The sequence below is a fragment of the Lissotriton vulgaris genome, chromosome 7, assembly GCF_964263255.1.
Source record: "Lissotriton vulgaris chromosome 7, aLisVul1.2, whole genome shotgun sequence".
Lineage (NCBI taxonomy): Eukaryota > Metazoa > Chordata > Amphibia > Caudata > Salamandridae > Lissotriton > Lissotriton vulgaris.
Window position 1 is genome coordinate 39,497,545 of NC_141695.1, and position 27,997 is coordinate 39,525,541.

Here is a 27,997-nt window from a genome sequence, read left to right on the forward strand (position 1 = left end):
TAGCTGAGACCTGTTTGAAATCTTTCAGTAATTTCATACCTAAATTTAATGCTGGTTCTGGGCCATATTCATTCTGAATTTGTGTCAGAACGTCTGCTATTACCGGCCTCCATAGACGGTACACCATGTGTTTTTGTGTAGATCGAAGCAAAGACTGTACCCCAAGTGTCAAAGTCCTCCACATGTGGTGCAATCCCAATTGGTAAACAGATTGTCAGAATTCTGTGTTTTTCATGAGGTGTACTATCGATGAATACTGCCTCTATACAACGGCATCCCTGCATACAGCGTGCGGAAGCTCCAGATTGTCCAGAACCAAGCGGCCCGGTTGGTGTATGGTCTCTCCCGCTTTCACCACTCCACACCCCTCCTCAAGGAGCTCCACTGGCTTCCTGTCAAGGAACGCTCCCTTTTTAAAACCGGCTGTATGGTTTTTCAGGCCCGCCAGGGCACTGCCCCCGCCTTCATTTCCTCTCTGATCAACGATTATGTCCCGATCAGAGAGCTTCGTACTTCTTCTAAATCCCTCCTGCAAATCCCACGTTTTAAACGTAAAAAGTGGGGTGGAGCCAATTTCTCAACCTTGGCTCCCACCTTCTGGAACTCCCTCCCTGACCACCTACGTTCTGCCACACAATATTCCTCCTTCCGCAAAGACCTAAAAACGCTATTGTTTCAACAGGCCTTCCCCTCGTAACCTGTCCCTCCTTGCTCTGCGCCAGGTTCACTCCGTCCTCAGTTGCTGGACCTACCACTATAGCGGCAAGAAACCGTACGGTGAACGCTGAGCTCTACAAATGTTTTAAATTCTAAATTCTAAATTCTCTATTTGAGTAATATTTTATGCTAGCCAAAACGGAATTTGTTCCCTTTTGGCTGGAAACTTGCCAATGACTGACTGTGTAGTCTGTGGTGAAATTTTGTTTGTGTTCCCCTGGTACGGGGTGTGTTGCGGAATTGTTATAGCTGGTTGGACTGTTAGAGTCCTCATGACATATTGAACCAATTGTCTATGTATTTTTAATAATTGTTTTAGCTGAGCTAAAAGTTCTCTATCTGACATTTCTTTACTGTCAGGATGTGGTGTATAGCTGGCTAGAACCGGCCATGTAGCTCCTGATCTACCTAGTGGACCGAGCATGGTAATGTGATTTTGATGTTTTAGGGCACCTTTAAACCAGAGCTGATGCTCTTGGTAAGTTACTGGAATTTCAACTTCCTAGAAAGAAGGGTATTCCGCTGGAGGTTCCTCTATTTTGTAGTAGTGGAACTCCCGTGTTACTGGATTTGCTTGTGGAAAAGTAATCCATGAATCGAATACCTCTGTCTGCCGATATTCATGTGCCTCTATCACAAATATAACTTTACCACCTCTCGATGATACCCCATTTTCCATAAGTTTTATAGTTATGGTTTTCCTTATATTTACCGGGATGAATATAGCGTCCGGGTCATTTTGTTGGTGAGTTGTGTCATCTAAGACTGCTTGAGCTGCTATTCTATGCAAAAAAACAATTGATGGACAAAATGCAGAACAATGTCATACATTCACCCCAGTACAGAGATCTGGGCCTAAATCCATCATTTTTTTGCACTCCACACCGCCCTAGTTCAGACATGGCCATATGCAAATCAGCCTTGACCCTGTGCCTCATGGGAACAGTCCAGCCCGAACTGCCAAGCCATGTCTTTCCTGGGCCGGAATCAAGCATCCCAGAACCGGTTTCTGGCTATCAGCCGTCTTCAGCTAGGATAGCTTGACTCCAGTGGTGTGGACAGCATGGGACTCACGTCTGAGCATACCCATCCCTCTCGGGATGACAAATGCAAAAACAACAATTGATAGACAGAATGCAGAAGAATGTCATACATTCACCCCAGTAAAGAGATTTGGGCCTAAACCCATCGTTTTTTTTGCACTCCACACCTCCCCAGTTCAGACATGACCATATGCAAATCAACCTTGACCCTATGCCTCATGGGAATAGTCCAGCCCGAACTGCCAAGACATGTCTTTCCTGGACCGGAATCAAGCATCCCAGAACCGGTTTCTGGCTATCAGCTGCCTTCAGCCAGGATAGTTTGACTCCAGTGGTGTGGAGAGCATGGGACTCACGTCTGAGCATACCCATCCCACTTGGGGTGACAAATGCAAAAACAACAATTGATGGACAGAATGCAGAACAATGTCATACATTCACCCCAGTACAGAGATCTGGGCCTAAATCCATTATTTCTTTGCACTCCATACCACCCAAGTTCAGACATGGCCATATGCAAATCAACCTTGACCCTGTGCCTCATGGGAACAGTCCAACCCGAACTGCCAAGCCATGTCTGTCCTGGACCGGAATCAAGCATCTCAGGACTGGTTTCTGGCTATCAGCCGTCTTCAGCCAGGATAGCTTGACTCTAGTGTTGTGGAGAGCATGGGACTCACATCTGAGCATACCCATCCCACTCGGGGTTACAAATGCAAAAACAATTGATGGACAGAATGCAGAACTATGTCATACACACACCCCAGTACAGAGATCTGGGTCTAAATCCATCGTTTTTTTGCACTCCACACCACCCGAGTTCAGACATGGCCATATGCAAATCAGCCTTGACCCTGTGCCTCATGGGAACAGTCCAGCCCGAACTGCCAAGCCATGTCTTTCCTGGACCGGAATCAAGCATCCTAGGACCGGTTTCTGGCTATCAGCCGTCTTAAGCCAGGATAGCTTGACCAGTGGTTTGGAGAGCATGGGACTCACGTCTGAGCATACCCATTCCACTCGAGGTGACAAATGCAAAAACAACAATTGATGGACAGAATGCAGAACAATGTCATACATTCACCCCAGTACAGTGATTTGGGCCTAAAGAGGTCTAATCAGCTCCGTACCTTTGTCCTAGAATGAAGGAGGTCTTGTATCTCGTTCTCGGGACTCGATTTCCCAAATACCCGCAAGGGTAGGCTGGAAACACTGGAGCTGGATTTCTCGGCTGGAGAAATGACAGAGTCTCGCAGTGCGTCTGCTGGAGGGTCGGCTTCCTTCGGCACTTGCTGCTGCAGGGCGTCGGGCAAGTAGATAGTCGATCTGCTCCAAACCACTGTGTGTTTGCTTAGGCAAATCAAGGCCTATTTATACCTTGAAGGTGCCGAGTTTGACGCATGTTTGGATTTAATAACGTCACTCAAAGCCTCATTTCTTGGAAAATGCCGGGAGTTCTACGAGAACTTAATATTCAAGCAGGGGAAAGTCCCGAGATGCTGAAGCCGGGTTTTTCCAAGAAAACGTTGTTAATTCTTGGAGCTTAGTGGAAGTATCAATACCGTATTTGGGCTGCATGGTTTAGGCCAAATATGGTAATGATTTCTATGCCTATATAAGGAAATAATAAAGTATACCTATATAAGGGCATGAATCTGGAAATTTATACTAGGGTCCGAGATTAATTTACAACACTGTGACATTAATTATAGTTGCATTTCTTCAGCATGTGCTGTGAATTTAATTATGTTGTATACCACATTCCAGTGTGGATCATGTTTTGCATTCTGCCCTATGAGGCAGTTGCTTGCTGATGATCCTCAAGAACAGATGTGAGCCATGCTGTATCCATTAAACCATTTATCTAATTTTATTCTGAATACTTTAATTTCAACAATGGCGACGAGGTAAAGAACCTGAATATATTCCTGTCTACGTTGCAGCACGTGAACGGAGAATACATCGAATTTTTTATTTTTCGTGTTATTTTCATTTGATTGGAATTCGGTATCTACTATATCTATCTGTGCATATGGAGAGTGTTATGCTTGTGAAGGATTTTCAACTATCGCCTATCTTTGGAGTTAGCTGACTCATTGTCATGTCGTCAGGATTCATATCACAACAAGATCAGCGGAGTCTACCTGTTTGGAATCATCGGCACCGGCATAGGAATCCCCACCGGCTTCGGAACAAAGGTAGATCGACAGTCTGCTTTCTCCACCGCATCACTAACACACACTGAGGCAAACGTCAGACATACCATCATTCAACACGCATTCTAGGAAACGAAAGATGTCTATTGTCATCACGCTGCCTGTGCGTATAACGTACTGGCAGCCTTTTTGGTTGCCATTACAATGAGCCACCACGCTATTACAAGCGGTCGGGCAGAGTGTATTTTAAGTATTCGGAAGTGTGTTTTCAATTGTTTTTTAAAAAGAATAGAAAGAACATAATAAGGAAGAAACTAACAGCAACGGAAGGAACATTTTGTGCACATTTAAGCAGGGAAGTTTAGTGTAGATTTGAATACCATTGAATTGAGTGTTATTTTTAATAATTCTTACATTTTGTTTTATTAGTCTCATTCATGACAAAAGCAAGTTGTGAATATTCTTTTCACCACATATTTTGTTATTGACATTTTGGTATTCATTCTCACCAAGAACATTGTAATAGTGGTATATACAAATACATACAATGCAATTTGAACCCCCTTCTAAATTTCTACAGAGTAAAGGGGAACCACCCATACTCTGGGCGAAATGGAAAGAGGAATTTTTCACCCATATGAAGACAATTGATGGGGAACGCATGGGTGCGGAAAGAAAAAAAAAGCATTTTACTGCATTGTTTAGGATCAGAAGGACAGGATATTTTTAAAACTCGTCCACAAATTGTCGAACAAGAAGCAAGTGGAGAAAATATGAATGTATATGTGGAAGCATTAGCAAGATTGGAAAAAAGATTCGAAAGTGTTACAAATATTGCATTAAATAGGTTTAAATTCTTTACCAGAGCACAGAAAGAAGAAGAGTCATTTGATGATTTTTTTACATCTCTTAGATCTTTAAGTTTACATTGTAATTTTGGAGTTATGTCTGACGAAATGATACATGATCAAACTATTGTTCATGTCAGAAATAAAAAAACTTCAAGAGAGGTTATGGGAGACCCTAATCTTACTAAGGCTATTGCCCCAGAAAAAGCTACTGAATAATCCGCAAAGTGGATGGATATTGTGAAACAAAAATCAAATAAGGTTTCTAACGATGAAGAAGTTTGTGTAGTCAAAACTAAACATTTGTTTAAACATGGTGTTTCACATGGAAGTCTTTTAACATTTATCGTAACAAGAGGTATGAGACGGTCAGTAATTTTGGCACATGCTACAGATGTGGGAGCAAATTTCACATGGCATCATTTCCTGGGTGCCCTGCACCTAATAACGAATGCAAAAACTGTGGTAGGTTTGGTCATTTTGGAAGTGTATGCAGGGATATTAAACGTCTTCCTAATCAAGGACGGAACATTGCTAGCACTTCAGAAGGAAACCATGTCACCACAAATAAGGATATTTCAGTACAAAACAAGGGTTTCGTAGTTTCTATGTTAAACAAAGAACCTGGTCTTGACTTAAAATCTCCAAAGTGCATTTTCAGTGTTATGGAAATTGATATAGAACTTATGGTAGACTCTGGATCACCTTGGACAATAATTACCCTACACTATTTCAAAGAAAAGCTAAGTGAAGTGTGTGATTATAACAATTTACAACCATCTGATTTGTGCGGAAAGTTTTGATGGTTCAAGGATCGATGTTGAAGGTTTCCTACATGTTTATTTGTGTTTCAGATGAAGATGCACTCAAAATAAACTATACATTGCAGTGAAAGGGGTAAATGTTCTAGGTTGGTGTGACCAGTAGAAATGAGGAATTATCCTTAACCCACGGTCTAAAGACCCTGTGTCGTTATGGGAGGAACATATTGAGAGTATTGCAGTTACTAACTCAAATTTTAATGGGGAGGATAGAGAAACAAATCTCATCAACACATTTAATAACGTTTTTTGTGATAAGTTAGGTAAGCTTAAACACTTTACACATAAGATTGTCTTGAAGGACAGTGCTTTACAGGTCAAACAAAGATTGAGAGGGGTGCCCATCAACATAAGAGAAGAATTAAGGGACATGTTAAAGGAATTATCAGATGAAGGCATTATTGAACCAATTGAGTCATCTGAGTGGGTTTCGCCCATTGTTTTAGTACGCAAACCAGACCAGAAACTTAGGGTATGTGTACATTTGAGGGCACTTAATGCCAATATTGTAATAGACTGTCACCCACTACCTAATATAAATGAAGTAGTTTCCTTGCATGAAGGTGCCAAGATTTTTTCCACTTTAGACCTTAGATCTGCGTATCATCAGATAGAACTCATAGAAGAATCTAAAAAGTACACAGCATTTATTACTCTAAAGGGTCTTTTTCAGTACACTAGGATGCCTTTCGGGCTGGCTTTAGCAGTATCAGTATTTCAAAGGGTGATGTTCCAAATATTTAGAGATATTGATAACAATATAAAATGTTTCCAGGATGACATTTTCATTTTTCTAAAAATGAGGAAGAACATGTAGAACATTTGAATGAAGCGTGTAAAAGATTATATTGTCATGGGCTTACCCTCAAGGCCCATAAGAGTAAGTTATTTAAACAGTCTGTGGAGTATCTTGGTCACATTCTATCTGGAGATGGTGTAATTCCGAAGAAGTCTAATGTTGATGCAATAACCTATGCTCCCACTCCAATAACAAAAGAACAACTTTTCATATATTACAGGCATGTCTGAATATTACAGCAAATTTATTGAAAATGTTGATACAAAAATTGAGCTACTAAGGAGACTGTTAAGACAAAAAGTTTCTTTTGAGTGGAAAAAAAAACAGCAGTTAGCTTTTGAAAACATAAAAAAGGACATTGTCAAAGCACCCACACTAGGACCTTTTAGAATGAAAAAAGAGTGCACTATTACAGTTGACACTAGTCTGTATTGACTTGGAAGTGTGCTATGCCAAAAATAAGGCATGAATCAGTGGAATGTTGCTATTGCATCAAGGACTCTCAATTATACAGAACGTAGGTATGCAGTGATTGAAAGAGAACTTGCATGCGTGTGGGCTGTTGAGCATTACAGAATTTATGTGTGGGGTAGCAAATTTTTACTCAGAACAGACCACTAAGCTTTGGTGAATATATTGGCCACGGGAGGAGGGTGCAACTCTACATCCAGAATTTCTAGACTTGTCTCGAGACTTCAATTTAATACAGAATATGTAACAGGAAAGAAAAATGTAACTGCAGATTTCTTATCACGCTTACAGTGTGATCACAATGAGGTTAATTTGATTAAAGAAGTAGATTTTGTAGCGAGTATTAATGATGTTGTTCCCCTACAGTACCAAGAAATTACGGAGGAGTTCTGGGTTGAGAGTGAACAAAAGGATGACAGGTGGAATGATCTCAAGAATTTTTTTTTGAAGGATGGCCCAATAGAAATCACGTAAGATCTGATTTGATACCTTTTTATGTGTCAGATCAATTGGTGTTGGAAGGTAACTTCATTCTCAAATCTGGGAAATGTATTCCTCCAAATAGTGTACAAGAAGCAATTTTGAGGTTATCTCATAAAACTCACCCTGGCATATCTGCAATGAAAAGGTTGATCAGGAATTTTTTTAGGTGGCCAGGTATGGACAGATTCATTGACCGGGTTGTTAGAGAATGTGATGTATGTGTCTTGAGTGAGAGAATGTTAAAGTTACATACACTACCTCTCAAAAATGTTGTAGGGCCAAAAGAACCTTGGAGAAAGGTGGCCTTTGATATATCAGGACCATTTAGTAACTTACCTGAGAATTCCGGTTTTGGTCATGTTTGATTACCATTCAAAATGGCCTGAAGTGAAATCTGTTCCCAAGATCACTACCGATGCAGTTATCAGTTTCTTTAAAGAGATATTTTCACGTGAAGGTTGTCCTTCTACCTTAATTTCTGACAATGGTGTGCAACTCACATCTTTTGATATGAGTGTTTTTCTTAAAAAATTGTGGGAGTAAGCACATATTCACTTCCCTTTATGAACCACACGAAAATGGGCAGATTGAGAGCTACAACAGAGTCCTTAAAGGTTTTGTTAAGGATTCTCGCAAAGAAGGTGGAAATTGGTTAAGTGCGTTGAGAGAACGTTTGTGGACTTATCGGATTACTTCACATACTACTACAGAAGTTAGTCCATTTGCACTATTAAAAGGGAGGGATCTGGCATCTGAAGTGTGTCCTTGGTGGTTCAGAGATAAATGCAAAGATTTTGCAAATCAAAAAGAGGATGTTGAAGAAACTGCCAGGAGAGTAGAAGTCAAACAAGGTAAAACTAAGTCATGGTATGATAACAAATGGAAAACTAAAATACATTTTAAGATTGGTGATTAGGCCCCCATTGGCAGAAACCGCCTGTCTTTCCGTGGCAGCATTACCACCACGGAAAGGCACATCCCTGAACACATGCTAATATGGATGGTGGAGTCTCCCAGACACCGCCACCATGTTAGCTGCTTTTCCTCTCAGTTGACTCTGCGACAGGGCGGAAAACCGACAGACGGTCTTTACGTCTGCCGGGGTCCCCCCCACCATGGTAATCTGGCAGGGGGAATTAGGGAGGGGACAGTGGTTTTTAGCGGACGGATCTCCACCGCCATATGGGCGGTGGCGATCCGTCCGTTATCATAATGGGTCCCTTAGTGTCATGCAAGCTTGGTAGAATTCTGTTAAGTGATTTCTGTCTGTAAGGTAAAGCATAGATTCCCAAAAAAAATCAACTTTATTTTTGTGAAGAGTCATTCAGATTCATCAAATGGTGGCAAAGTTATCAAGCAAAACATAAAACACTTTTCAGTGGAAACACTGCCCTAAAACATAATTATCACAATTACTATCATATGAGTTATTTATAACCAAATCACGCAGTGCAACAAATACCACTACACTAACAGATGAAACAATGAAACCATCCACTCCAGTCTTCATTTGTGTCCATACATATAAAGAGTGAGTTTGTGAGGTCAAAGGTACTTTGAGCTTTAGCATCCAATGGAAAATTATAGAGAAGCAATGGGTGTCATCTGTGCAGCAGTCAAATGAAATCCTTAAAGATTGATCACCAGGTGGACAAATGAGACAGCTTCTGAGCAGCACTGCTTGGAGCTTCTGTCGCTGGACATTTCTACTTCTGTGGAACCGTTCACGTAAGCAATGTGTGCAGCATACTAGGGTATCAAGGATTGTCCAGATCCAAGTATGTCCCGGACTCTTCCTGCGATTGAGGATCCCATGGTTGAGCTGCTTCCTCTATTTTTACTTTTGTCAAATTTGGCTGACTGATGACATGGAGCCTTCAGATTTTGGATACCAATCAATAACTAAACCTTTGTTCCTAATATCAACAAAGGGGTTCATAGGTTGAACCGATAGACTCTTTTCTCGCAGATCCATTTCTTCTGGCTGTTGCAAGCCTCAGGATAGATCTCGTTGTTGGCGAGAGAGGCACAGTAGCTGTCATTCTTCCTCTTCTTCACTGTAAAACTGAACGACATGGTGTTAGCAAGAGATGAAACAAGAGCACAGACCACTCATGTTGCCACAAGCCCACCCGGACAGGAGAGAGAATATAAAGGAAAGCGAGCAGGAGAAAGACAGAAGCCGAAGGAGTCCTTTGTAGAAGCCACACGGGTGACACTATAGAACAAGAGTTGATTGGGTTATTGTGGGTGTGGTCATTAGCAGGCCTGACCCCCACCACCACACACAATATAAACCTATGGTTTATGCACCGCCTTGTAAATCATCTTGATTCGCAATCTAGGTCTTTCACTCAGTTTTCAGTGGTGCTTTGTGATCGGCTTATGTATGTGCTTTACAAGTTCAACTACACACATAAATATATACATTCTTATGTACATACATCTATGCAGGCAAGGTTCAATGAACAATGTGTCATTTTTTTTTCTCTCAGCCTTTGTAATTATAATAAAAGAATTTCAAATAAACATCCTGTGGCTGAGACTCTATTTTGCTTCTTGATATTGAATTCAATGCATGTCACCCACTACACCAATATGTTGAACTGCTTCTAAAGACAAGCACTGTCAGATCAACCTATCATATATGTTACACTGTGGTACATCATGGATGTTAACCATTTCATCCACTTAGAATGTTGTATAGATATAAAACAAGCATGGCAAAGCCAAAAGGTGTGACCATTGACTAAGAGGCACAAACTATTTGGTTGTGCCAGCGCTTTATTTATTTCCCCAGATGGTTGCTTGGGGTGAACATGTATGCACAGCAGCCTTCTTGGATTTAATATTTTTAAAGCAAAAGAAAAATCATTCTAAGATTGCCACTGTGCATGCACACAGCCACAGTGGTCATCTTGATATTACGAAAAATCAGTCTATGTTACTGATGCAAAAGCAAGCATATGAATGTCTGCCGTCTTGCTCTGCTTTTTATTTTACATTTAGAAGCAATATTTCCAAGATGGCAGTTGTGCAGGCGACCATAATTGTCTGCATACGTTAGCAACTACCCCTTCAGTCTAGGTAATGCTCCTTTCCTGGCACTGAAACAACTCTACTTGTGCTATCCAATGACCTTTATCACATTCTTTCTTATGTATCCTGCTGAAATATATTGACATCCAAGGACAATTATTTTGTTTCTAACGCATGTTGTGTTACACAATTATTAGTATCTCTAAGGAAGAACCAGAAGGCTGGGTGGTGTTCAGACTATACTTCTCCACTACCTCGCTTTCTTGTCCGTTACTCCGTTCCTCAAGTTCTAAGTTCTACAAATTGTATTCTGAATAGATACTTTGGTTTATTAAATTTAAAAAAGTGTTGTAGTATTACATAATTTAATTTTAGCAATAAGCAGATTTTGCGTCAGGTAAAACACTAAGGGCAGATGTTAAAGAAAGGCACGCAAGACAGCACAGCCCCTATCCCGTCCTGGTGGAAAAGGGTAGGCGTTCTAACAGAGGCACGGGAGACTCAACCTTAGCAATAGAGGCTTAGCTCACCGTTGTCTATCCCGCCAGGCACTGCTGGTACATGTTACCCCTGACCTCTAGGCTTGGAACATAGTACAAACAGGTATTTTCCAGACTATTGATGTGAACACTGATACTTAGACAGATCAGAAACACAGTAGACAGGTATACTTTAGGTCCTGAAGAATCGCGGGAACTTTGTCCTTAGCGAGAAACATGTCGACCACCTTGTAGTATAGTCTTGAGCACGGAATACATAACTTTCCATTACTCCAAGACTAACTATTTTTTTTAATTAACGCATGGGACCATCAGAATAAAATTCCTTCTGGTACTCTTGCGTTATTTTAATTTCACTATCCGTCTACTATCACCCCTGGCCCCTCACCCACACTTCAACCATGGGCAGTTGGAAAAAGATCTCCGCCAAAGAGCCCCTCTTTTGAGGTGTAGCCCGTTGGGTATTGCACCGCCCACCCAACGAGGAGCACCGTCCCATGATGAAGCATGACACCTCCAAGGGTGTGTGAGACCATTACATCCAACAAAATGGATACCCATTGGATGGTTACCATTTAACCACCCTTCCATATCCACATATTTTGACCTGCGCCCACACCGTAGGAACAGCCCAGTCCTCCTTTCTTGTCCGTTACTCCGTTCCTTAAGTTCTAAGTTCTACAAATTGTATTCTGAATAGATACTTTGGTTTATTAAATTTAAAAAAGTGTTGTAGTATTACATAATTTAATTTTAGCAATAAGCAGATTTTGCGTCAGGTAAAACACTAAGGGCAGATGTTAAAGAAAGGCACGCAAGACAGCACAGCCCCAACAGAGGCTACTCTGCGTTGTGTGACAGGGAGGGAGCAGGAAAGTGCCATATCTACATGGATGTAGTACTTTCCTCCCCTTTCCCTAGCGCCAGCGCTGATTTCGGCTTTCATGCACCATGCACACACCTTAGCGACATAGTGTAGCTGAGGTTTTGTACAGGAAGGAACCCTTCCTATACAAAACACAATGCCTAGACAAGTTCAAACACTTTTCCCACTTTGTATGTGTGCTGCACAGTGCAGCAGGCATGGAAAGTAGGAAAAGAAAGGAGAAATTAAAACATTTCTCCTCTTAATGCCTCCTTTCAGATGGGTTAACTTTTGATTCTTAATCCTGTTTACAATTGGTTGTAGATGGGGTTTTTGTCAAAATGTATGATGGGTGAATGGGAACACCCATGTACCACCCCTGTAATGCCCCCTTGTTTTTAAGTAATGCAAAGCAATACTGTGTGCTTCTTTGCATTACTTGTAGGGTACTTTGCAACACAAAATAAGTTTTGCGCTAATAAGTAAATTGGTAAAAAACATTTTGTGCTGTCTAGCACCAATTGTTTGGAGCTAACCAAGTGTTTGAAAATCTACCGTTATTGCCATATCTATGACTTTAGAGGAGCAGGGCAGTGCAGCAAGTTACTGTGCCACGCTGCCCTGCATCACAGAGAAAGGGCAGGAATGGGCCATATTTATTTATTACGATGCATTTCTGTCTTCTTTCCCTTTGCACTGGTGTCATTTTGGTAGCTTAGTTCAAAACAGGCACCTTTACACCATAGTGCAAGGGTGTCTGTTTTGTCAGCAGGATTCCTCTTGGCACCTTCCTGCACAAAAACAATCCTGAGAGTCTTTTTCCTCTTTGTATGTGTGCTGCAAAATACAGCACACCTAGATAGAGGAAAAGACGAGGAGAAATAAAGATAGTTCTTCTGGTTACGCCTTCACTGGCGAGGTGTGTCATTTTGGCACATTACCAGGTTTACAAGGGCTTGTCAAAAACCAGGGCAGATGCGTGGGACCACTGTATTTGCGGTTGGTTGATTTATAGCAAAGCATACTGTACCTGTTCTGCTCCAGAGGCGCACCGTGGAGCCACACCAGCTGCTCGTCTGCCTCCCTGTACACAAGCCCTATCCAGTAATAATCAGAGGCCTCTCCTTTCTGGAGAATTTCGTCCTGTGCAGGGAAAAACAAATTAGACAGAGGGTAAATCTCTGGGATAGCGGGTGGAACTACTTTCAAGAGTTGTAATAATACATTTATAAAATAACTGCGGTGCAACCCATTTTTTCTGCATTTCACCTTTAAATACAGTTCAATATTCAATAAACTAACCCGTGCATAACCCTCACATCTGGGCTGTGTAAAGGGCACGTGGGCTACCTTATTTTCACCCAGTGGTCTTGTATTTATCAGTTCCAAGAGCGTGGCACATGGAACTCTGCTTATCCAGCAAACCCTTGGAAACGTGAAGGCTGCAGGAAAATGCGGCCAATGTCTGGATGTGAGCAGAGATCCCACAGTGCGTAAGTACTAGAAGCCATCCGGATTAACAAGGTTAATAACTATAGTTATTGCCTCACTTTTGTAGCAGGGTCCATGCACTCACGGTATTCTTACAAAACGCATGAGGTACTGTGGGGCAGATTTACAAGCAGTATAAATCACAATAGAGAACGAGGAACTAGGGTAGCTAGTTCACTTCCCCTGGTTATGTGTGTAGTAATCAATAGGAGCTAGCTACATTGATAACGCTCATGTTGTATGTGTCTTTTGAAAAACATATTCGTTTTTTAGAATGCTTTTTAGTTTTTAAGAACGCCCTCACCCACCAACCTAGTTGGTGGCATATTTCATCATCAGGCCCCACCCGAGGCACCGAGTGTGCCTCAGGGTGTGCCTCAGGTGTGCTACTACGCCTGTTTACAGCAGAGCAGGTTGTGTGAAGTGAGTGTGCAGTGATGGTGTTTAGAGTGGGGTTAAAAATCTCTTCCAGAGGTCCCAGTCGATTAATTTATTAGTTGGCCCTAGTCAGAGTTAAAAACAAGGGTTTTGGACGTGGTAGGAGATACTTATGGTCTCCCATGTCCGGTGAGGTCAACTAGTTTCAGCCAGGCCTTGGGTTAAAAAACTGGACTTCTTCAGGACCTATGTGCCAGGTGGTGAAGCAAGGAACTTAAGTGTCATTAAGCACCCTATGTGAAGCACTCGCTAAGGTGCTGTAACTGTAAGAGGACTATTTCCTCTCGGTTTGTACCTGTAAAGGAAAAAAGACGGGACAAACAAGTAGACACATAATTTGTAAAAACAAGCTGCTCAGGCACACGATCTGTGGTGGCGATACAAGTTGCCTAAACAGTGAGCGGGAATACCGGCAATGTTTATGTGGTTAGTGTCAGCTGGAGAAGTATAAGCCAAGTAGTATTGCAATGCGGTAAAAGTGCAAATACCTAAAGGTGGAGAAAACAAAAAGTTGTTGTGTACAAGGTGAAACAGAATTAAAAAGGTAGGAGCTTACTTCCTAGATTCAAGGGACAAACTCCATGAATTTATAGCAGGGGTCTGAGATACTCATGCACTCTAAGTGGGTAAGCAGAGAGAGGGTTTAGGGGGGAGGGTGTGCAGAAAGGAGGTCTCGTCATGCGGTAATAAATGCTCACTCGGGAGTAGCGGGTGGATTTACAAGCCCCTTGAGCCTCATTTGCGCCACGACATAAACCATGCACCACATTGCGCCTTATTAACAACTTGATGATTGTAGGGAGATGCATCATGTTAGTTATAAAGCCCTGTGCCACATGAATCCTGAGCCAGGTTTCATGTGGGCGTTGCGGCGCAGGGGGATGGCTTTCTGCCGTAGGAATGCCTTCGAAAAGTGCCAGAGTGAAATTTTGTAGATTTCACTCAGGCACTTTTCGAAGGCGTTCCTACGACAGAATTATGATGCCGCTGCGTTAAAACCTTGTGCTTGCTTGAAGCAGGCGTAAGGCTTGGAGCACCATGCTGTACATAGGCAGGGTTGGAGCAGTCCTGGAGTTGCGTCGCACCCGTGAAACAACTCCAGCACTGCGCCAACCTTACACCGGAAGATATGACATGCATCTGTTTATCCTGGGCCAGAGTTCACATTACCCATGGCTTAAAACATTTCTGGTGACACTAGTGCACCTGCAGAAGTATGCACAACTTTCAATGACTGCTCCAACTCACACATAGTAAGATTGAAGTTAGTACCCTTATGACCGCTAATTAGTGATAGTGTAGGAGAAAGGTGTCTACCATCAGGTTTCAGAACTCAATACAAGAGCAATATACCTGTCAAATGAACATCTCTTCACAAAACAGAAGCATGGATTCTTTGGGAATTTCTTGTGAAAAAATTCAAGATGGTGATAGTCTAACAAAGTTTACAAAGCACTCTTCTCTTCCTCTCTACTAGTGTACCGTACATGAAAAATGTATGGCTCTGACCCATCAACTCTTCACAAGCAAATTGTGGCAACATTAGTTTGTGGCACTCCTCCATATGTTGGTCCTTGAAGTCTCTAGCAGGTCGTTTGGTCAGTCATGGCTTGACAGCGCATGGTCAGTGTTTGGTCCCCTAGACGACTGCCTTATTCATGACAGGCTGTGGGCTTTTGCTACACCAATGGTGATGAAAGTGCTGAAAAAGATCAAAATGACAACATCATTCCCACCACCTCCTCCCCAAGGCACACAATGGCTTTCACAGAGCCTGCTACAGACAGTGGATGTCCCAAAGGGTAATTTATGGAGTTATTAATCATGGATAAAAGCATAAGGAGTCTGCTTCATGTACTGAGGCAGTAGTGAGTGAGCCCCAGGAGCAGAGATCAAATCAGTCATGGAAGTGCAGTATGCTGGCTATTGAGAGACCTGAGCAACTGCTGCTCAAGCAACACAAGTGCCTGATGCTGAGATGTAGCAAGGAATAAGGCTTTCTTGATTGAGACACAGCAAACAGTAAGCTCAATGTCCATTTAACAAGAGATAGAGTGTAGTGTAGTTCCTAGTTTTCCAATAGGCTCTGCGCATTTGAATAACATAAACAATAGCTTAGACATAGGACGGAGGTCGAATAGGTCTCTATTGAATATGTTAGACTTAATTGTGTGTGCCAGCTAGCTCAGAGGTCACTAGAAACGCTCTCGAGTAAACAAGAAGGCGTTTAGCTTTCCTGAATAGACAAGAAGGGATTCGCTTCTGACAACCATATCACATGACAACTTTGTTCCCCCTGCAATAAGGAATATATCTCTAGAGTCGCGGAAACAATAGATAGCTATTTTACTCAGTCAATCGTGCATGCTTTGTTTCACCAGAAATGCAGAGAAATAGAGAGACTGGCGTTTTCAATGAAAGTGTTATTTATTGAGCAGTCTTCTTTCTCATGCAAGAGAAATGAATGGCCACAATTGTAATACTTGTCATAAAGTAAAGTGTGTACAGTAAAAGGAGTATTATGAAATAATACTGTAAAAGCATTTATATGGTTTCTAAGCCATAAGATACTTAAAATGGATAAAATAAATACAATGATAAAATAATGACTAAACGTACTCAACTGGTGTTTCTAAGATACGCCTACCACAGTGTACCTAACCTAAGCCTAGTACAGGGAATGAGCAGATGAGTTACAGTTTTTGCCAAGAATCTGAATCAAGACTTCTCTTATGGGTCTAATCAGTTCCGTACCTTGTTATAGAATGAAGGAGGTCTTGTATCTCTCTCTCAGGACTCGATCTCCCAGAAACCCGCGAGGGTGTCAGGGAAACACTGGAGCTGGATTTTCTCGGCAGGATAAAAGACAGCGTCTCTCTCAGTGCATCAGCAGGGAGGGTCTGCTTCCTTTGGCACTCGTATCAGCTGGGCGTCGGGCAAGTAGATAGCCGATCTGCTCCAAACCACTGTGTGCCTGCTTAAGGCAGATGCTGGTATATTTATACTGGGAGGGTGCCGAGTTTGACGTAAGGTTGGACATAAGACGTCACTAAGAACTGGCAGTTCTTTCAGGACTCTCAGGAGTTCTAGGACAAATCAAAACAGAAGCAGGGGAATTTCCCGGGCTGCTAGCGGCTTCGTTTGTTTTAGAATGTGTTGTACTTTCTAGGAATCTATGGGAGTAGCCTTGCCGTATTTGGACTATATTGGCTATGACTTAATATGGATATGATACTTATGCCTAGGGATATGATTTATTATAACCACACGAGGGCATAAATCGGGAATATCTAAGTAGAGTCCTAGATACATTCACAACCCCCACTCCACGTATAATGTCCATCATTACTAAATACTAAGCAATACTAAACATATAACAATGCATGTGTTTTCCAGCCCACCCTAAAATACGTAGTTTGCATTTGAAATTTTGTATACACGAAAAATGAGTATAATACTGTATGTTTTCAAGCAGTGGTATCATTCAGAAATTGCATATTTTGTTCATTTTAGAATTTTGCCTGAATGAATCACGAAAATTACATTCATGAAATGGCTCTTAATGCAGAAGAGAAGGTCAAGACCATTTCATCACATATTTATACAAGACTGTACATGTGCTAGAGGCTAAGTCAAAATATTGTCTCTAGGTATTTCTTTATTTATAAATCTTGTTCTCTAAGAATAGTTCTACTTTAAGCAGAGTATCATGTGCCAAAAAAAAGGTAAATATTTTGGGAACTAGAGAAAAATAATTTCGCTTTCGGGAAAAAAATAGCTCCAATGTTTTTAGAAGTTCTGTTTATAAAAACTGAAGGCCGAGTAGAAGAGATATTCAAAGGCCATATTGCCGCCTCCATTTCTGGTTTGCTGTTTGGATACAATACTTGCGTACAACAAGTGACCATGGAAGTAACGCTCACAAGATAGGCTTTTCCTGGCACCATGCCACAACAGCTGTGGTCACTTATTATAACGTAGCTGCCATTCGAAAGCTGTCTGAAAAAAGGCTCTATCTGTGTAGCAGGGGTGCCTTGCTGGTGACATGAAAGGTTATTTGAAGAACCTTTGCAGGCTCCACGCAAGTTAATTCCTTGACACAGAAGTGTACCGCTTAGTGACTTTTTACAGTTATTACCACTAAGAAATACCTCTTCCTTGCCCCCACTCCAACATCTATGTGTAGAAGGTAAATTCCAGGTTGTCTTGATGTATTCTTTACCCAACCTTTCATACAGGCCTGCTGGTATATACTTTTGGCAGTATTGAAACTGAAACTTTGTTATCGGGATTGTAATGGTGCCATGTATTATCCATTCAATGACTGGTCGTTCTGACATTGTCAATGGTAATTTTTCTAGTTTTTCAATGCTCAGCACCGTATAGTCTGCCCCTCTCTTTGCCAAAGAGATTTATCTATCAGTAAGGTTATAGATAGAAAATAATGATGTTGTGTTGATTAGACGCCATGGCACGTTGCCTGAACGCAAATTTTGTAATGTCCAACCTAACTGTACAATAGAACGTAATTGGGACTGGCCATGTTGTAACATTAGCATATCCTGTTCTATTATATCAATTGCAGAAGATACAATGCTGTCCAGTGAATAAATTCTGGAGGACAGAGTCGTTAACCCATTGTCCACCACAGAAAGTGATTTTTCCAAATTTATACGATCAATTTCTCGTATTTTTTCTGCAGTTTCAATTTGTGTTATTTTCCAAGCTTCATTGTAAGCTGCGTAAATACCGGCGTATATGAAACGTTTTTGACGCTGTTTGCAAGGTCCCAGTAAGAAATCTCGTAAGTTAGCACCTTCTTTAAGTAAAGTTAAGTGTTGCTTAATTTCTGGAAGTGTGGATCTCCTTAGCCATTCGAGGCATAGTTTTCCTACACTGTATGTTGTAACTATCCCTGGATGTTGTCTCTGGGAATATCTTGGGTCTGGCCTATTCTGTTTGAACCCCTGTATTTTGTTCAGGAATCTATCTTGACAGTTATTAGTGTCTGTGGGCCAGATCAACCATTTGTTCCAATTAGGATTCGTTCTGTTTTGTTTTAAAATATGGGACACGTCTAACCCCTCATCTGTAGTGTTGTTTCTATCAGCCATAGGCTTTGGTATAGACGGGTTGTTTAAATCTTTTATCTTGGCTAAGCCAAGACAGGTTGTTTGTTTAATGGTGTCATTCAGGAACATTATTTGTTCTGGGATCATGCAGGCTCTGGACAATGATTCTAAACCTTGTACCTGCCATTCATTTGTACCCTAGACAGTTTTTGTCTCAATGTTGTTTTTCCAAAATTCAAAACCAAATGTAGACATTTTTTCTTAAAATTTTTCGGAATAAATCAGTTTAGTATTTGTCAACATATTTTTCATTCCTTTCTTGTTCATAATTTTAAAATAAAACGTTTCTGGATCATTGACATTAAACCCTGAGAAGTATGGGAATTTTGCATAAAATATTTTCGAACTACCTTTTGGTGGAGTTGGACAATGTTCCCATTGATTATGACTGAACACATTTCTAGGATTAGCAGATTTATGCAAATAATGATGCCCAAAATGATTGAAGCAATACATTTCTTCATAATTCGATGAACCCTGTAAATAATCATGTTCTGTAAATTTAGCTGACATTTCTTAATCTGACATCATATTACTAATATTTTCAAAGTCCCAATCATCAGAGAAAGTACTAGGTGATATAAAGTCACTTAAAGAAATCTTGAACTGATGTGGATATTTCAAGAGCTCAACCGGGCCATAAATTTCGTAATCAGTATTGTCCCAAGCTACACCACCAGGTATAGGATTGGCTGTGATGATCACCGATGATAGTTCTCTTTTCTCAACATGAGAGGATCTGTGAGGTTTTAGAACCAAGTTGATGTTCTGACTTGCTGTGTCCATTGTACTGTATTTTCCATCAATCATTCTTCCCAGGCCTAAAACTAATATGAGCCAGAGCAGGAGGAAAAGTACACCTAACACAATCCATAGTTCAATCCATGGTGAAATCAGATACGTGTCTCTAAGTTGATGAAAGAGTTCTGTAAATTTGTCTTTGAAAGTTTTGTTTGCTGGCTTGTCTCGATGTTCACTTGGATCATCGGAAAAGTCATCGAAATTGATAAAGTAGCCAGATGCAGTTCTGTCAATTGTTTGGATGGCATCATGATTGTTATTAATCTTTGCATTCGCTTCTTCCTTTTTCATATTAGAATAGTCCGAGGCTACATCATTGTAGACAGGTGTTTCTTGACGAACTGTTGCTATTTGGGTTTCAAGAGACACAAGATCCATGGCTTTGTTGCATAGTCATTTTTTATTCACTGCAGGTTTATCAAATTTGATTAGTCTCTCAGTTTGAACCTCTTGGATTGTAGCAAGGTATGGTCTTCTGCTACTTCTTGGGAGTCCACTGGACCTACTACTTATTATTGGCCACATGGTTGTGGTTTTACCAGGTCGATTGATACAACTCGGTTCTCCTTTTTACCAGCAAGGGGCGGTAGTACCACTGATCTTGTTCCGCTGATAGCTAAGACAGGTACTGCTTTTCTGTAAGAAGACCCAAATTCCTTCTTCACCGCGATTTTTTCTCTGACCAGATCCCCAATCTTTGGAATCCAGACAGGTCTTGCTGGGACAGGTGGTTTCTCTTCAGTGGTCGTTGGTTTTAGTTTTGTGTTATTTAGACTTCTTCTTGTTTCATTCAAGTTCTGTAAAACAGCCAAATGATCTTTGATGTCAAAGGTTTTTTGTTCTACCACTGAAGTCTGACTATTGAGGTCTTCCATAATCATTCTTGTAGCAAAAAAAAGTTCATACAGAGTGATTCCACCCAGAGAATTTCTTGACAGATTGTTAAGACTACGTTGGACACTTATTAGATGTTTGACCCACCCATCACCTGAACTTAATACCCTTGCTGTTATAGATCGCTATATGTCTTGTTTTTTTCCCTCCACTACCGTTCTACCTTCAGGCTGGAAGTGGATTAGAGTACCGCAATGCAATGCCCATGCTGGTCATGGCCTCTTTGTAAGCTCGAGAGCTAAACGCAGCACCCTGGTCAGAATGTAGGATGCCAATTGCGTGTATGCCATAATAGACTTGCAGATCATTCGATAACAGTTCTTGGGTCAGCCGAGCGCTGGGGCCACATCCAAATTAATCTCGTGCAGGAATCCACTGCGACCATGATATATTTATAGTTTCCATCCCTTTGTAAGGGACCACAGTGGTCCAAGTAAACACATGCTAATGGTTTGTCTGAGATTAGAAGGGGCGTCTGCGTAGGTCGTTTCACTGTTGAAACTTTCATTTTTTGGCAGTTTTCACATTCTAAAACATAGTTTCTAGCCTATTTTCTCATGCGTGGCCACCAGTATCTTTGTTTTAATAATGATAACGTGGCAGAAACACCTGCATGTGCAGAGGCAAGCTCTTAGTGTGCCGTTATGACTATTCCTAACCTGTGTTCCATGTTTGGAATTGCCCTATCCCCCACTCCAGGGATTACGGCAAAAGGAACATTGTTTGTATCCGTTTTGTATGTGTACTTCCTCCCCAGAGGTAGCTGTTCGCGCTCAATAAGTTTCTGTATTATTACTTTACTGGAAAGCCTTTCGGGAGTGTCTTACCACTGTCTTTTACTGAAGCACTGACAGCTAGCAATATATTGCTGTCTATTTTTGTTTTTGACCGGGTGATTGCAGCTACGGAAGCCGTTTGTATAGCTGCCTTTGCGGCTTCATCAGGCAATGAATTCCCTGCAACGTGAACGCCATCACGCTGATGACTCAGTGTATGTATCACGTGAGTCTTTTGTAGTTCTTTCTGAAAAAGAACTACTTGTTACCAAAGCATTTTATGTTTGATTGTGCCACCTTTTGCATCTTTGAAACCATTTTGAACCCAGTTCTGCAAGTAATCATTGTAGGACTGGACGCAGTAATACAAATCGCACACTATAAGTGTGGGGAATTCCTGATCAGTATTTTCAAGAGCCATTTTAAAAGCCTGTAGTTCAGCTCGCTGAGCTGTACAGTTTCCAATTGATTCAGTTTTAGTGAAAATTGGTCTGAATTTACCTAAGCGCCAACGACCTTTAACAATCGCACGCGCTGAATTGTAAACCTTTTTATCCACAACGTAATGTTGTGCAAATCTATCTGCGTATGTTACGCAGGTGTACTGTTCTAGAGGAAGAATTTCGATTGATATAGGACATTCTTGTTTGTATTCTAGATGTTCTAGCTTTTTCATTGTGGAATCAAATTTGTATATTACGTCTGGTGCAGCAAGAGAATTAACCCATTGTATCCATCTCGGATGTAATGCCTTAGCATTTGGAATGCTTGCTCAGGTGTAACAAATATTATACGTTTACCTTGTGCGAGGGCTCTTTCTTTTGCTACAGCAGTTTGTACCGCAGTTAGAATTTTTTCAGTAGAACTGAATTTCATTTCAGCTTGTGTGTACAAGTGTGATTTGTAATCATTGGAGGTAAGGTATGTAAATCTGCATCTTCCTGGAATGACTCGGATTACAAGGTTGCGTTCGTTTGCGCGTGTTTGCAGTTTTGTTTTAGTTAACATGTCTGTTTGTAATGATCTTAAAATTTCTGTACGTTTCTGAGTCCAAGTAGTTGGTTTAAAATCAGGTTTTATTAATTTGTAGAGTGGTTTAACCCTCTCTGCATAATTTAGAATGTAAGTTCTTCCGAAGTTCAGGAAACCTAGAATTGATTGTAAGTTTTTCAGCGTTTTTGGAGCTTGGAGTACTGCACACTTTTCTAAGAAGTTGTCTGCTAGGCTTTTGCCTTCACTTGATAATTTGTATCCTAAGAATAGGACTGTCTGAAAAGGCCTGGAAAAAAGACCCAACCACTAGCACCAAGGACGCCTTCAAAAACGCCACCCGCACCCACCACCAACTAATCCGAAAGGCCAAGAAAACAGCATTCAAGGATCGACTTGACAACAACGCCCACAACAGCAAGGAACTTTTCAACATCGTCAAGGAATTTTCCAATCCCTCGGCCAACTCCAACGACATCACCCCCTCTCAAGCCCTCTGCGACTCCCTAGCCTCATTCTTCCACAACAAGATTGCAGACATCCACAACAGCTTCGACAACCAACCCAGAGACCAACCCACCCAACCATTTGCTGAACATTCTCCCCCCGTGAACACCCTCAACGACTGGAACCCAATCTCCACTGAGGACACCATCCGCCTGATGAACTCCATCCACTCAGGATCCCCCACAGACCCATGTCCTCATCACATCTTCAACAAAGCAGACTCCGTCATAGCACCGCACCTCCGAGACGTCATCAACTGCTCCTTCAACTCCGCCACCTTCCCGGAAGACTGGAAACACGCTGAACTCACCGCCCTTCTGAAAAAACCCACAGCGGACCCCACCGAACTCAAAAATTACCGCCCCATTTCGCTCCTTCCATTCCCGGCCAAAGTCATCGAGAAAGCTGTCAACAACCAGCTCACCGCTTTCCTCGAAGCCAACAAATCCCTCGACTCCTCACAATCTGGCTTCCGAGCAAAACACAGCACTGAGACCGCCCTCATCGCAGCAACAGACGACATTCGAACTCTAATGGACAATGGAGACACAGTCGCCCTCATCCTCCTCGACCTCTCTGCAGCATTCGACACAGTCTGCCACAGCACCCTTTTACAACACCTCAATGACATCGGAATACAAGGAAAAGCACTTGAATGGATCACCTCGTTCCTCACCGGAAGAACCCAGAGAGTCCGCCTCCCACCATTCAAGTCCGAGGCCACTGAAGTCATCTGTGGCGTACCACAAGGATCCTCACTCAGCCCCACCCTCTTCAACGTATAGGAGAAGTGTGGCTCAGGGGTTAGAGGCGGCAGACCCGGAAGCTGAGATCGGTCCTGGACCAGGGTTCAATTCCCCGCCTCGGCGGGTCTTGGGCTAAAAATTCCACGGACTCGATAATTCTCGCTCCGGTGCCTTCTCGACTCACGGGTTCACACTCTGCGACTCTGGGCAATAGCTTGCTTAATCTCCACAACGGCCCCTCGCGGCGGGATGCCTGACTTTCACCTTGTGGATACCCGCTGGGGCTATCACACAGGGGAATATCAGGACGGGTTCCCTAAGCAAGCGCCGGGACACCCACTGCGGGTAGCTGTGCGCTATATAAGCTCAACTACATTTACACATTTACATTTACATGAGCCCCCTCGCGGCCATCGCCCGCCAACACAACCTCAACATCATCTCTTACGCGGATGACACTCAACTAATCCTTTCTCTCACCAATGACCCCAGCACCGCCAAAACCAACCTACATGAAGGAATGAAAAAAGTTGCCGAATGGATGAAACAAAGCCGTCTGAAACTGAACTTAGACAAAACAGAAGTCCTCATCTTAGGTACCTCCCCCTCCGCATGGGACGACTCTTGGTGGCCAGATGCCCTTGGAAAAGCACCCATCCCGACAGACCACGCACGGAACCTAGGCGTCATCCTGGATTCTTCACTCTCAATGAACAGACAAGTCAACGCCGTATCCTCATCCTGCTTCAACATTCTTCGCATGCTCAAAAAAACATTCCGCTGGATCCCCACCGAAACAAGGAAAACAGTCACCCATGCTCTGGTCACGAGCCGTCTGGACTACGGAAACACCCTCTACGCAGGTACTACCGCTAAACTCCAGAAGAAACTCCAACGAATCCAAAACGCCTCAGCCAGGATCATATTAGACATCCCGCGCAACGAACACATCTCTGGTCACCTGAAAGACCTCCACTGGCTACCCGTCAATAAGAGAATCACTTTCCGACTGCTAACCCACGCACACAAATCTCTCTACGGCATCGGACCCGAATGCCTCAACTCACGACTGTCCTTTTACACCCCCTCCCGCCAACTACGTTCCTCCAGCCATGCCCTCGCCACTGTACCTCGCATCAATAAGACCACCATGGGAGGCAGATCCTTTTCATACCTAGCTGCTAAAACATGGAACTTACTCCCCGCTTACCTTCGCCTTACCCAGAACCACCTAGCATTCAGAAAGCAACTTAAAACGTGGATATTTGACAAGTAATCCTCCTCCCCTTTCTAAGCGCCTTGAGACCCTCTGGGTATGTAGTGCGCTATATAAATTCTCTGACTTGACTTGACTTGACTCTGGTGGGCAATCCGTGATTTTTTAAAGTTAAATTTTTACCCTTCAGATGCGAACCCAAGTAGGATGGTGTTCACTCTTTTTAAGTGTGTCTCCAGGTCATTATCTGTAAAATAGATGTCATCGACATAGGATAATGCCTCATCATCATATATTTGTAGTAACTCTGTTACCCTAGCTGAAAATAATCCTGGGCTGTTCTTGAATCCTTTTGGGAGACGACAAAATTGCTTTTGGGCCCCCATGCTGGAGAAAGCGGTCAAATACCTGCTTTCTGGTGCAATGTTTTGACAGAAAAAAACATTTGAAATATCTAATGTTGTTTTATATTTTTTGCGCACGATATTATTCATTAGTGCTGCACTGTATGAATTTTGAACTGCAAACATTTTACAACAAGAGTTTAGGTGTCTGTAGTCCAAAACTAGACGATATGAATTGTCTGGCTTGGAGACAGGAAACAAAGGATTGTTCATTTGGTAGGTGCATGTTTCAATCACCCCCTGATATTCAAGTTGATCTGAGATTTCCCTGAGCTGTTTTTTAGCTTCTTGTTTAACAGGATACTGCCTCTGAGCAGTTGGTTGAATTTTTTAACTGGATTTTATGGTGAGGAGAATCCTCATCCCATCCTACATGATTCTTATATAATGCAGGGGATTGGGCCACTGCCCATTTTCTAGCATATGTGTATTTTTTATGAATTGGAATGTGATTTGAGAAGGCAGGCATAATCATTTCTTCGCCATGTGGGCACTCCCTGACAAACTCTTGTGGCCAGTCTTTTTCTGCTAGAAGGATATCATAGCCTTTATATAGGTTTCCCAGAAGAGACCTTTTATTTTCCTAGTTTTAGCTCCCTCTATACGTAATAATATTTCATATAGTTTATGGGGCACGCTCACTCGGATGTCTGCAGTTTCCACTTGAATGTATTCATTCGTGTTCAATTACTCCAGAAGATTCATCAGGATCTTGCCAGCTATTGTCACTTCTGCTGCGCTGTCTAGCATTGTTTGGGCCCACTCTCCGTTCTTTAATTATGTCCTCAGGATCCTCTGCATGTTTTATTTTAATACTGGCTACCTTCTTTTTGGGAAATTGTAATTTTTTACTTTGATGAGCAGCTTCTTTGTCTTTGGACTTGACGCGCTCTTCTTTATGTTCTGACCATCCTCTTCTTTCTGATTTCTGTGAGGAAGTTTGAAAAGATCGAGAGGGATGTGTATCAATATCTTGATATCTGTCAGGTTTTCTTAAATTTTCTCTATTTCTAAGGCTATATCTTTTTTCAGAGGGCTCCCGTTGCGGAGACTTGCCCCCCCCCCCCTTCTGGAGATCTCTCTCTTCATTGGGGAGACCTTTCTCTGGTCTGAAAATGTTTTTCTCTGGGATTTGTTAGCTTATTACCCTCCCAGTTCTTTCTTTGAGAATTAAGATTATTTTTAATGAAAGTCTTTTCAGGATTTTCAGTTAGTTGTGGTTTTAGTGGTTTCCCACCCAAACTGTCTCTACCTAATTCTTCGTAGGATTTTTCAATTATTCTGGCAAGGTCAAAAGGTTGGTCTGCTATATCTGTTTCTTTTACTTTTTGGTGGTAGTTTGTACCGTCAATTGTCAATTGAACTAATTGCCTATATGCATTTGTTAATTCTTTTATTCGAACTAGAAGTTCTTCGCTAGACATTTTTTCAATGTCAGGATCTGGTGTATACCTGACTAGAACCGGCGATGTGGCTTCTGGTCTACCTAGTGGACCGAGCCTTGTAATATGATTTTGATGTTTTAGGGCGCCATTGAACCAGAGCTCATGCTCTTGGTAAGTTATTGGAATTTCATTTTCCTGAAAGGAGAGTATTCCGCTGGAGGTTCCCCTACTTTGTAGTAGTGGAACTCGTGTGTTACAGTATTTGCTGCTGGAAAATGTATCCATGAATAGAATACCTCTGTCTGCCGATATTCATGTGCCTCGACAACAAATATTACTGTACCACCTCTTGATGATACTCTGTTTTCTATAAGTTTTATAGTTAAGGTTTTCCTTACATTTACCGTGATGAGTATTGCATCCGGTTCATCTTGTTGGAGACTTGTGTCTTCCGTCAAAAGTTGAGCTGCTAGTCTAGCTCTATCCCTTTCGTGTTCACTCTCTGTCATTTTGTTGACAGAAAGTTTGCAGAATAAGTTTAAATGAAACAAAGATTAGATGCACAATATTTTAGAACACTGTATCCTTCAACGTTGACTAAACCAAAAACTAATACATAGAAATCTCTTCCTACTAAGTTTTGGCGGATATTAGCCTTTTACCCACTCCAGACGTCTATTGGAGTTTTTACGGGAAAAGTGGTCTGTGTCAAAAGCACGACTGAGTTACTCTAGTATCTAGCGTTAAATTATCACCTTACCAAACGTTGGGCGCCATGTAGTGTTGTTCCTATTTTCCCAATAGCTTCTGCGCATTGGAATAACATAAACGATAGCTTAGACGTAGGACTGAGGTCGACTAGGTCTCTATTGAATATGTTAGACTTAATGTGTGTGTGCCAGCTAGCTCAGAGGTCACTAGAAACTTTTATCGAGTAAACAAGAAGGCGTTTAGCTTTCCTAAATAGACAAGAAGGGATTAGCTTCTGACAATCATATCACATGACAACTTTGTTCCCCCTGCAATAAGGAATATATCTCTAGAGTCGCGGAAACAATAGATAGCTATTTCACCAGAAATGCAGAGAAATAGAGAGACGTGCGTTTTCAATAAAAGTGTTATTTATTGAGCAGTCTTCTTTCTCATGCAAGAGAAATGAATTGCCACAATTGCAATACTTGTCATAAAGTAAAGTGCGTACAGTAAAAGGAGTATTATGAAATACTACTGTAAAAGCATTTATATGGTTTCTAAGCCATAAGATACTTAAAAAGGATAAAATACATACAATGATAAAATAATGACTAAACATACTCAACTGGTGTTTCTAAGCACGCCTACCCCAGTGTACCTAACATATGCCTAGTACAGGGAAGGAGTAGATGAGTTACATTTTTTGCCGAGAATCTGAATCAAGAAACCCACAAGGGTGTCAGGGAAACACTGGAGCTAGATTTTCTCGGCAGGAGAAAAGA

The 27,997-nt window shown here is 41.8% G+C and overlaps 1 protein-coding gene across 1 annotated transcript in view; it reads right to left on the reverse strand.

Moving 5' to 3' along the window:
* Window positions 1-8,623: 8,623 nt before the first annotated feature.
* Window positions 8,624-27,997, reverse strand: part of LOC147700646 (killer cell lectin-like receptor subfamily F member 1) — a 107,453-nt gene continuing 88,079 nt past the window's right edge. The window contains exons 5-6 of the mRNA XM_086928464.1: window positions 12,773-12,885; window positions 8,624-9,403 (exon numbers count right to left, since the gene is read on the reverse strand). Coding sequence (XP_086784590.1) covers window positions 9,274-9,403; window positions 12,773-12,885 — 243 coding nt within the window. The 3' untranslated portion in view covers window positions 8,624-9,273. The remainder of the gene's footprint in view (window positions 9,404-12,772; window positions 12,886-27,997) is intronic.